This window comes from Lates calcarifer, unplaced genomic scaffold, assembly GCF_001640805.2.
Source record: "Lates calcarifer isolate ASB-BC8 unplaced genomic scaffold, TLL_Latcal_v3 _unitig_421_quiver_3646, whole genome shotgun sequence".
In the NCBI taxonomy this organism is placed as follows: domain Eukaryota; kingdom Metazoa; phylum Chordata; class Actinopteri; family Centropomidae; genus Lates; species Lates calcarifer.
The window spans coordinates 1-12,731 of record NW_026116779.1 but is presented as its reverse complement, the minus strand read 5'-3'; the positions used below and the strand labels follow the sequence as shown (position 1 = coordinate 12,731).

At 37.6% G+C, this 12,731-nt stretch overlaps 1 protein-coding gene and 1 pseudogene across 1 annotated transcript; both read left to right on the top strand.

Moving 5' to 3' along the window:
• The first annotated feature begins 336 nt into the window (after positions 1 to 336).
• LOC108897399 (trace amine-associated receptor 1-like) lies at positions 337 to 1,241 on the top strand (annotated as a pseudogene).
• A 2,495-nt stretch (positions 1,242 to 3,736) lies between these two features.
• Positions 3,737 to 12,701, top strand: LOC108897398 (trace amine-associated receptor 1-like; the record flags this gene model as incomplete). The annotated part of the gene is given in 6 exon segments (XM_051068346.1): positions 3,737 to 4,235; positions 4,238 to 4,432; positions 4,465 to 4,599; positions 11,444 to 11,732; positions 11,873 to 12,122; positions 12,612 to 12,701. Coding segments are annotated over 6 exon segments (1,458 nt in total), but the record flags the coding sequence as incomplete, so codon positions are not given.
• Between the last annotated feature and the right edge of the window lie 30 nt (positions 12,702 to 12,731).

Genomic DNA, 12,731 nt, shown 5'->3' with positions numbered 1-12,731 from the left:
ATATGACAGAGGTTGACAAATATTAAGGTCCAGTATCATGGCATGTGACCAGGAAAAATCATCACCATTAATGCACTGATGATCTGGAAGATTTATTGGGTATGATATGATACTGTCCTAAGAAAACTGAAATTGTTCATACAGTAAGTAGTTTCTGACTGAAATAATACACAAAAAATTTCCCTATATTGCTAATGATACGAATTGTGTTGAACTGTAGAAACCCAAAACATGGAATCAGAAGTTACGGTCAATAGGACTGATGTTGTGGCTGACATACATCCCTGCTATGAAATAGATAACTTCAATTATGTACTGACGAGCACCCCTTCTGTTATGTGTGTATTACTATATATTTTCCTTGTATTATTGTCTGTTATTACAATATGCGGAAACTTTCTTGTAATAATCTCCATCATTTACTTCAAACAGCTCCACACTCCTACAAACTATCTTATTCTCTCTCTGGCTGTGGCTGACCTGCTTGTTGGGATTGTAGTCTTTCCTTTCAGCATGGCATTCTCTCTCAGCTCATGTCTGTATCATGAAGGTTTATTTTGTAAGGTGCGAAGCAGTTGTGATATATCACTGAGCACATGTTCTATTCTGAACCTATGTTGTATTTCTGTTGACAGGTATTATGCAGTGTGTCAGCCTCTGACATATAGAAGTAAAATAAACCATTGTGTTGTTGTGATCATGATCCTGGTGAGCTGGGGTATTTCTGCTCTAATTGGAATTGGTGTCATAATAGCTGGTTTAAATAATGAAAAATGTGAGGACAGGTGTTTAATTGATTGATGTTCTCATGGCAAACACTATTGGACCTATTTCTCATTTTACCTTCCAGTGATCATAATGCTCTGTATCTACCTAAAGATTTTCCTTGTTGCACAGAGACAGGCTCGCAGCATCCACAACACAAACTGTCAGAGCACAAAGTCTGGAGCAACTGTCAGTAAGATGGAGAGAAAGGCCACCAAAACTCTGGCTACTGTTCTGGGAGTTTTTCTTTTATGTTGGACTCCTTTCTTTTTTGCATCACCTTTCTGCCTGTTTCTAATAATTCAGTACCAGTTCCTGTGATTGAAACACTTAACTGGCTGACATTGTCAAATTCAATGCTGAATCCATTTATTTATGCTTTCTTTTACAGTTGGTTCAGATCAGCGTTTAGAATGATCATTTCTGGAAAAATATTTCAAGGTGATTTTCAACTGCATTGTTACAGTTACATGTAAATAATATTACAGTAAATGTAGACATATTAAAACTGAATATATTTAGACAGAAATTGCCAAAGTTTACTGGACTGTTCCTTAGCATCAACTTTTGTCAATAGAAATATAAACTATATATATAATGTATAATTGTCTAAGGGCAGTGTTAGTGTTAAATCTTTGTAACTTCTTTCTGTTAATGTATTGTAAACCCATCTTAAGGCTCTTGGTATACTCTCTTGGCAGCCTGCATTTTACACACAAATCTGGCTGAGGCTTAAATGCTAATACATTATACGTAGGCTTTAGTAATGTTTACATAGTGATGCAGATGGCTTAAATCATTTGCTATAGTTGGGCTTGATGTCTAGAGTGTACTGCCTTTCAGTCCAATTGGTCTGGGTAGGAGCATGTTAGCTTCTTGGTTGACAATGTGCTAGGGTTCGAAAACATTTTAGCGAATCTGAAACTAGTTTTTAATCTACTAGCTCGATTTAAATCCATTTGAAGTTTTGCATAACAACTGAAAGTGAATAAAGATTTACAACAAGTAAAAGTAAATTCGACTGAGATCTATAATCACTTTTTTGTCGCCTAAGAAGGCAGAAACAGTTTGGAATTCAGTTTCAGTTCAATTCCATTTTAATTTGTGTTGCACCAAAACACAACTTACATTATCTCAAGAGAGTTAACAGAGTGAGGTCAAGACCTTGTAGTACTATAGAGAGAAGCCCAACTGTTCCCACAATGGACAAGCACTTGGCAAAAGTGGAAAAACTCCCTTTTAACAGGGAGAAACCTCTGTAACATGCATCCAGAATTAAATTACTCCAAGGCAAACTCTTCCTTGGCTTCCTTTCTTGACACCTAGACACCTAATGGTTCCCAAGGTAGTGCCCTCATAACACCCCCCAATCATTAGATGTGAATATTACTTTTATAATGTCAGGTGCCATAGTTTCCTCGAGCCTCAGCTGATACAAGGGCCAGCCTGTTAAGTCTCGTGTTATTTATTATTCTCTCTGCCAACTCTGCACAGACCAGTCGTTGAGAATTGCTGATCTGATGTCGAATGCAACAACTATAAATACACTATACATGTACACATATACACAGAATAAGCGAGAATAAGCGAATAATCAAATAATAATACAATAATAAATAACAATATAATCAAAGAAGTAACGTGTAATGCAGCAATAAGCAATTAATTTTCTCCCTCTTTATGTTAAGCACCATAAAAATTTGAGATGGATAAATAAAACGAATACAATGTTTGCCTGTCATTTTACAATTCAGACATAAATAACGTATGTGACCAACTGACAATGCATTAAAGCAAGCTCATGAAACATGCCTCTATAAACTGTTACAAGTGTGAAACATAAAGTAACAATACAATGTAGCAATTTAATTCCTTTAAATAAAAACTATTAAATTTATGTTCACAGTTGCAGAAATCTACTGCTCTTAAGCTTTACAACATGTGCAATGTTATTCATATGAACAAATCAAATAATGAAATGCCCTGTTTTTCTTGCATTGCAACATAAATCACACCTCTAATGGTAATGTATGAAATCAAAATTTCTATACCTCATTTCAAAATGTAGGACACAAACCCTCCTTTCTACCATGCTCTCTAGCTTATCTTATGCTTCCCAGTTTGGACTGAGCTGAATCATAAAATAATGTGTCTTTCAGGATATGAGCAAGATAAACAGCCAGTAGAGTTTAATACCTAACTTTTGCCTTACCTTCCATGAAGAAAAAAAAAAAAAACAAAAAGAGAGAGAGAGAGAGAGAGAAAGAGAGAATCCCAAAATGCACCAGGAAAGCCATAAGGGGCACCATAGCACTTCATCATCTGGCATTATAAACCAATTAAATAATCACTGCATAAGGAAATATCCAAATAATTGGCAATAATTTGTTATTATTAGTAGTAATATTGTCATCATTATTATTATTTTATTATTATTGCTCCTATCACTACCACTGATAATACTAGTATTACTGGATCTATGATGGCACTATTACTGGTGATTAACAATTCTGCTAAAATGAAAGGATTAAAAAATGGATTTAAAAGATTAATTTCATCTACAGTACAACATGTTGCTCTAGCTCTGATGTCATCAAGATGAACATCTGATTGGACGAGTAAGATGGTATTAACTATGGTAATGAGAAAGGTTGATAAAAATCAAGATTATGCACAGTCACACAGTAGAAGAACTGTCTGGAGCATTTCAAAAAGGTAGGACATGAACTGAAAATCTTTCTTTTTCTTCTAGAGACTTAACATTGTAGATATGCATTTATGTAGGGAAAAATATTTTTAAAATAACCACAGATTTTTAATTTTTTTAATATTGTTAATCATGGATGTAAACTGATTTGCAGGAGCCCAGAAACATGGCACCAGAAGTCACTGACAACCACACTGATAAAATGCATCCATGTTATGAAATAGATAAGGTCTCTAACACACTGATATACACACGCTCTGCAATATGTGTTTTTTTAAACATTTTCCTTGGCTCATTATCTGTTGTAATTGTTTTGGAAACCTTCTTGTAATAATCTCCATCATTTACTTCAAACAACTCCACACTCCTACAAACTATCTTACTCTCTCTCTGGCTGTGGCTGACCTGCTTGTTGGTGTTCTAGTCTTTCCTTTCAGCATGGAATTCACTGTAAGCTCTTGTCTGTATTATGAAGATATATTTTGCAAAGTACGTGGCTACTTTGATGTAACGCTGAGCACAGCTTCCATTTTGAATTTATGTTGTATTTCTATTGACAGATATTATGCAGTGTGTCAGCCTCTGACATATAGAACTGAGATAAATGCTCACAGTGCTGCAGTCATGATCCTGGTAACATGGAGTGTTTCCATCGTAGTTGCCACTGGCTTTTTAGTTGCAGGATTAAACCATGAAAAATGTGGAGAAATGTGTTTTATCGAGGTTCAACTTGCACATATTTTGGGACCTATTTTCTCATTTTACCTCCAGTGATCATAATGCTCTGTATCTACCTAAAGATTTTCCTTGTGGCACAGAGACAGGCTCGCAGCATCCACAACACAAACTGTCAGAGCACAAAGTCTGGAGCAACTGTCAGTAAGATGGAGAGAAAGGCCACCAAAACTCTGGCTACTGTTCTGGGAGTTTTTCTGATGTGTTGGCTTCCTTTCTTCCTCTGTTTTACCTTTCAGCTTTGAATCATGTGTCAGTGCCAGTTGCAGTGTTTGAAACTCTTAACTGGGTTGCACTGTCCAATTCAATGCTCAATCCATTTATTTATGCCTTATTTTACAGCTGGTTCAGATCAGCTTTCAGAATGATCATATCAGGAAAAATATTTCAGGGTGATTTTTCTAACACAAAACTGTCCTGACTTATTGTTTGGTGTGCTCTAACAGCCTACTGACTTGCAAATATTACCAACACTGGCACCATACACAGCTGTGACAGTGTTGATGTTTTGGATGATATCTTTGTGCAGGTAAAGTGCTGAGACACAAACACTGGTGCATTATAAGAAGCTGTTCATGTTTACAGTCATGTAAATGGAAAACATTTTTCTTGCATTATTTACAGTAGTGGCACAATTGTGTAAATAGGATGTGAACATTGTGAAATACAGTTTAATAAGTTGCATGCAACATTTCTAACTTCTGGAACATATTTCATATTACACTTAAAGTCCCAGCAGCTTTTCTGTAGTGTATCAAATTATGGCATGTTCTCTATTTGCTTGTTTTAACACTTTTTTAAAAATGTAATGCTTCTGTTGAATGCATCATTCAGCCCAAGATGCCAAATGTTATGGCTTCATTAAAACATGAGTTTGAAAACTCAACCTGTCCAGTGCATCATTTTACAGTTAGGCAATGCACTTGAGTGCTAAATTAGAGCCTCTCCCCTCATCTCAAAATAGAGAGAAAAAAATAAATAAATAAATAAAAAAAAAAACAGAAAAAGTACAATGCTATATTTACAGTCATGTAAATGAAGAACTGTATTTACATCAGTGGCACTATTGGAAATAAGATGAACACTGTGAAAGCCTGTTTAATAAATTGCATGCAGCATTTCTAACTTCTGGAACTTATTCACTATTATATCTATTATATGATATTTATATAATGCATCTATTGAGGCCACTATTCAGCCCATAATGCCAAGTGTTATGGCTTCATTAAAATGGGATGGAAAACTCAACCTGTTGTGTGCATCAGTTTATGGACATTTACCTAAAATTCAGAAAGTGTACAGTTTGCAAGATAGAAGATCTGAATTTTTTATTAAAAGTTATTCAAAGTTATACATACTGTCCATATTTACATAGATAGGGTTCTTGTCAGTACCTAAATCGCTTGCATGCTGTCACAGCTATGGTTGGAGCAAAGAATATATAAAGCTACATATAGATATAAAGTCGTCATTAAAGTCATCGAAATATGTCATAAAAATCCCAGGTTATACTGGTACATTAGATGTTCATATGACTACTATTACTACTTCTAATATAGTTGAGTCAAGTTTTATTTATTAACAAAGAAACACTAAATACGTAAAGTTAACCTTTTTCTGAATTTACACTGCCTCACACCGTACTTTTTGAAATACAGTGTGGAGAATATAGTGTACTCTCCTAAAGAACCACATGTGCGTCTCACATGAATAGATTATCATATAATCTATGACGATGCATAAGTACCCCTGCATGTGACTATTATCATTCCTCACACTTTTCCCACCCTATGTCTCCTGTCACAGCTATGGTTGGAGCAAGTTTCTTACACCATGAAAGTTTACTGCTTTAGTTTAAACTGGGCATCAGAATGGGAAAGAAAGGTTATTTAAGTGACTCTGAATGTGGCATGGTTTGGTGCCAGACCAGTTGGTCTGTGTATTTCAGAATCTGCTAATCTACAGGGATTTTTCCACACAACCATCTCTATCAATCCAAATAGTGATAGTATTGATAGCAGGTTATACCAAGAATCTTCGCAGGGTGCACCTAGTGATGGGAACAGGAAACTCAGAGATAGCTGTCACTTTGGCCTCCACAGGGACACACCTGACCCTGACCTACCTGTCTTCTTAGATAGATAACTTTGCTGAACTTGCATGTAGCCTGTTTTGAAGTAAGAAAGCTTGATCCAGAGGATTAAATACCTGCTGAAGATAAGCATTACAGTTTGTTAAGCCAGCCATGTTCAGCAACCTCTGGAAAGTGGCTGGAGCATTACACATACCAAAAGCCATGACAGTATATTTCAGGAAGTGATCTGGTGTCACAAATGCAGAAATCTTAGAAGCTCTGTTGGTTAAAGGAACCTGCCAGTATCCCTTGAATAAGTGTAACTTATTGACATTAACTGTTCCTAAGTTGTCAATACAATCTTCCATCCTAGGCAATGGATAAGAATAAGTGATTGTGACAGCATTACCCTTGCAGTAATCTGTGACAAAGGGAAGGGAACCATCAGATTCCTCCTCTAACAAACAGAGAGAGCTCTATGGACTAGCATTAGGCATGGCTAAACCATGCTATAACAAATACACCTCTCTTTTCTTATGAGTGCTTGCTTAACTGGATTTCTTCTGTGTCTGCAGTTTCGCCTGGTCACTGGCTGTGACTCTGCCTATGCTCGCATGTTGACGGATTTCTGTGCTAGCTTATCATTGCCTCACCTCCTCTTTCAATGTATCTGACATAAAGAAAATGATTAAATACAAAAATGAATAAATGATAAAAATAATTAAATGATTTAAATGACAAAGTTTCCATGCAATGAATCTTAAAAGAACAAAAAGAATATACCTCACAACCTTCTTGTCAGCACACACTTGTAGAGACCTCCTCCCTCTTTCATTCTGTTGTTTTTATTTCTTTCTTTATTCCTGTCAAAGCAGACTTAGAGCAGCCCATGTGAGGCTATATAGCAGCCTTTTTTTTTTATCCTGTTCCAAAAATAAATGCATTGAACAAATATAACAAATATAAATTGCATAAACTTCAGCAGCAGTGAGAGGTATATCACTGTGCAGGGAGACACCTTTGATGGGGACTGGACTGAAATGAGGGTTGTAACAGTGTTAATGTTGCAAACTGTCATAATGATTTAAAAAGTTGATCTCATCTACAGTACAGCATGTTGCTCTAGATCTGATGTCATCAAGATGAAAAGTCTAGCATCTGATTGGACGTTTAAAGATGGTATCAACCATGATAAGGAGAAAGGGGTTGATAAAAAGATAATGCACAGTCTCACAGTAAGGAAGAACTGTCTTGAGCATTTCAAAGTAGACATGAACTGAAAATCTTTTTTCAAATTCTGGATAATTATTATTGTAGTTATGCATTTCTGCAGGAAAAAAATATTTAAAATAAACACATACATTACATTTTTATTATTGTTAATCATGATGTAAACTGATTTGCAGGAGCCCAGAAACATGGCACCAGAAGTCACTGACAACCGCACTGATAAAATACATCCATGTTATCAAATAGATAAGGTCTCTAACACACTGATATACACCCGCGCTGCAATATGTTTTTTTTTTAACATTTTCCTTGGCTCATTATCTGTTGTAACAGTTTGTGGAAACCTTCTTGTAATAATCTCCATCACTTACTTCAAACAGCTCCACACTCCTACAAACTATCTTATTCTCTCTCTGGCTGTGGCTGACCTGCTTGTTGGTGTTCTAGACTTTCCTTTCAGCATGGAATTCACTGTAAGCTCTTGTCTGTATTATGAAGATATATTTTGTAAAGTACGTGGCTACTTTGATGTAACACTGAGCGTAGCTTCCATTTTGAATTTATGTTGTATTTCTATTGACAGATATTATGCAGTGTGTCAGCCTCTAACATATAGAACTGAGATAAATGTTCACAGCTGCAGTCATGATCCTGGTAACATGGAGTGTTTCCATCCTAGTTGCCACTGGCTTTTTAGTTGCAGATTAAACCATGAAAAATGTGGAGAAATGTGTTTTATCGAGGTTCAACTTGCAAATATTTTGGGACCTATTTTCTCATTTTACCTTCCAATGATCATAATGCTCTGTATCTACCTAAAGATTTTCCTTGTGGCACAGAGACAGGCTCGCAGCATCCACAACACAAACTGTCAGAGCACAAAGTCTGGAGCAACTGTCAGTAAGATAGAGAGAAAGGCCACCAAAACTCTGGCTACTGTTATGGGAGTTTTTCTGATGTGTTGGCTTCCTTTCTTCCTCTGTTTTACCTTTCAGCTTTTGAATCATGTGTCAGTGCCAGTTGCAGTGTTTGAAACTTTTAGCTGGGTTGCACTGTCCAATTCATTGTTCAATCCCTTTATTTATGCCTTATTTTACAGCTGGTTCAGATCAGCTTTCAGAATGATCATATCAGGAAAAATATTTCAGGGTGATTTTTCTAACACAAAACTGTTTTGACTTATTGTTTGGTGTGCTCTAACAGCCTACTGACTTGCAAATATTACCAACACTGGCACCATACACAGCTGTGACAGTGTTGATGTTTTGGATGATATCTGTGTGCAGGTAAAGTGGCTGAGATACAAACACTGGTGCATTATAAGCAGCTGTTCATGTTTACAGTCATGTAAATGGAAAACATTTTTCTTGCATTATTTACAGTAGTGGCACAATTGTGTAAATAGGATGTGAACATTGTGAAATACAGTTTAATAAGTTGCATGCAACATTTTCTAACTTCTGGAACATATTTCATATTACACTTAAAGTCCCAGCAGCTTTTCTGTAGTGTATCAAATTATGGCATGTTCTCTATTTGCTTTTTTTAACACTTTTTTAAAAATGTAATGCTTCTGTTGAATGCATCATTCAGCCCAAGATGCCAAATGTTATGGCTTCATTAAAACATGAGTTTGAAAACTCAACCTGTCCAGTGCATCATTTTACAGTTAGGCAATGCACTTGAGTGCTAATTAGAGCCTCTCCCCTCATCTCAAAATAGAGAGAAAAATAATAAAAAAAAAAAAAAAAAAAAAAAAAAAGTACAATGCAGAACTGTATTTACATCAGTGGCACTATTGTGGAAATAAGATGAACACTGTGAAAGCCTGTTTAATAAATTGCATTTTTTTCTGGAATTATTCACTATTATATTATTATATGATATTTATATATGCATCTATTGAGGCACTATTCAGCCATAATGCCAAGTGTTATGGCTTCATTAAAATGAGATGGAAAACTCAACCTGTTGTGTGCATCAGTTTATGGACATTTACCTAAAATTCAGAAAGTGTACAGTTTGCAAGATAGAAGATCTGAATTTTTTATTAAAAGTTATTCAAAGTTATACATACTGTCCATATTTACATAGATAGGGTTCTTGTCAGTACCTAACTCCCTTGCATGCTGTCACAGCTATGGTTGGAGCAAAGAATATATAAAGCTACATATAGATATAAAGTCATCATTAAAGTCATTGAAATATGTCATAAAAATCCCAGGTTATACTGGTACATTAGATGTTATGACTACTATTACTACTTCTAATATAGTTGAGTCAAGTTTTATTTATTAACAAAAGAAACACTAAATACATAAAGTTAACCTTTTTCAGAATTTACACTGCCTCACACCGTACTTTTTGAAATACAGTGTGGAGAATATAGTGTACTCTCCTAAAGAACCACACATGTGCGTCTCACATGAATAGATTATCATATAATCTATGACGATGCATAAGTACCCTGCACTTGACTATTATCATTCCTCACACTTTTCCCACCCTATGTCTCCTGTCACAGCTATGGTTGGAGCAAGTTTCTTTACACCATGAAAGCTTACTGCTTTAGTTTAAACTGGGCATCAGAATGGGAAAGAAAGGTTATTTAAGTGACTTTGAATGTGGCATAGTTTGGTGCCAGACCAGTTGGTCTGTGTATTTCAGAATCTGCTAATCTACAGGGATTTTTCCACACAACCATCTCTGTCAATCCAAATAGTGATAGTATTGATACCAACATTGGTATTGGTAACGGATTAATACTTTAGTTTCAGCTTCTGTCCTCTACATTCAGTATGTTGCTCCCGTTTCATCATCACGTAACTCGTAGGTGCTGAACAGACACCTTGATACTGCTGTAAAAAGAAAAACAGCTGTGTGTGTAGGAAGGCTATCTGCTATTGTGACAACACACCAATTTATACAAACACATGAAAATCCACAATTCTGAGCTACAAAAGAAATGAAGAGAGGATGAGGAAAATCCCCCAGACAGACCCAGAGCCTGATAAAAAAAAGACATCACTGGCAGAGTCCTTCTGCAGAGAGGCAAATATTCAGGTAACCCATGTTGCTCTGACTTTGATGTCATTAAGATGAAAAATCTGTCATCTGATTTCATAAATAAAGATGGTATTAATTATGGTAATGAGAAAGGGGTTGATAAATAAAGTATTTCTGATTCTGATAAAAAAAAAGTCACAAGTGAAGAAGAACTGTTTCATTTCAAAGGTAGGACATGAACTGGAAATATTTTTTTTTCTCTGCAGAATTATTAGGGAAAATACTTAGAATTAAACACAGATCTTTTACATTTTTATTATGATTTAGTCATGAACGTAAACTGATTTGCAGGAACCCAGATACATGGCACCAGTTTCCTTTCCTAAGGTGGAGTATCTGAGTTGTTGTTTATTGAACTTTTGGATTAGTAACTGACTAGATGATCCACCCCCATTACTATCTTCCTGCACAACACCACCTCAGCTCCTACAGCACTAGCTTCAGTCTCTAGCGCAGCTAGTAATGAAACATGTCACAGAAGAAACTTCATGCTTTCAAATGCATGCTGACACTCAGGTGTCGAAAGAAAACTGACCTTTGGACTGGACAGCGATGTTAAGAGGTGCACAACAGAGGAAAAGTTACAATAGAAACATCTGTAGTAGCAGGTTATACCTAAGAATCTTCGCAGGGTGGACCTACTGATGGGAACAGGAAACTCAGAGATAGCTGTCACTTTGGCCTCCACAGGGACACACCTGACCCTGACCTACCTGTCTTCTTAGATAGATAACTTTGCTGAACTTGCATATAGCCTGTTTTGAAGTAAGAAAGCTTGATCCAGAGGATTAAATACCTGCTGAAGATAAGCATTACAGTTTGGGGTGGGGGTGATTTTACAGAACCTTGTACCCCGCCCTGAGAAGGAGGCCATGGAGAAATACATACGGGAATCTCTCGCTGCCAGCCTCATTTGGCCGTCCTCCTCCCCTGTGGGAGGGGGTTTCTTCTTCGTCAAAAAGAAGGATGGAACACTTTGCCCTATATTACCATTAAGAACAAGTATCCACTCCCCCTCATCGACTTGGCTTTTGCTCCGCTCCACCAGGCCTCCATCTTCACTAAGTTGGATCTGAGGAATGCTTACCACCTGGTCCGCATACGTGAGGGTGACGAGTGGAAGACGGCGTTCAAGACACCTTTGGGTCACTTCGAGTACCTGGTTATGCCTTTTGGCCTCACCAATGCCCCCGCTTTTCCAGGCGCTCATAAATGACGTGCTCAGAGACATGTTAACTCAGTATGTCTTTGTTTACCTGGATGATATACTGATTTTTTCTCGCACCCCATTGGAGCATTACCACCACGTCAGGTCTGTTCTCCAGAGACTATGAGAACAAACTGTTTGTCAAGGCAGAGAAGTGCCACTTTCACACTCAATCTGTCAGTTTTTTAGGTCCTATTGTGGAGAGGGGCCAGATGCGTCCAGACCCAGCTAAGATGCAGGCAGTGGTGGGGTGGCCCCGACCAGAGACCCACAAGCAACTCCAGAGGTTTTTGGGTTTTGCCAATTTCTACCGCCGATTTATTTGGGATTACAGCAAGGTAGCTGCACCCTTAACTAGGCTAACCTCTACTTCTCTCCCTTTTCTCCAGAAGCTGAGTCAGCCTTTCTAGCCTCAAGTCTAGTCTAGTTTCACCTCTGCACCAGTTCTAGTGCACCCAGACCCATCCAAGCAGTTTGTTGTTGAGGTGGATGCCTCTGAGACGGGGGTCGGGGCAGTTCTCTCGCAATGCTTGGAGGCTGATCAGAAACTTCACCCCTGTGCCTTTTTTCTCTCGCTGCCTGTCCCCAGCAGAGAGAAATTATGATGTGGGAAACAGGGAGCTCTTGGCTGTGGTTTTGGCTCTGGAGGAGTGGCAACACTGGCTGGAGGAACATCCCTTTATCGTCTGGACTGACCATAAGAACTTGGTCTATCTACAGACCGCCCGCAGGCTCAACTCTTGGCCCTTTTGCTCAGCAGATTTAACTTTTCTCTTTCTTATCGCCCAGGTTCCCACAATCTAAAGCCTGATGCACTCTCTCGTCAGACCAGTCCAGAGTCCTCTGCCAGCCCACCAGAAACAATACTGCCACCGTCCTGCATAGTATCAGCTGCCCACTGGGAGGTGGAGACGCTGGTGAGAGAAGCCGAGCAGTCTCAGCCAGGC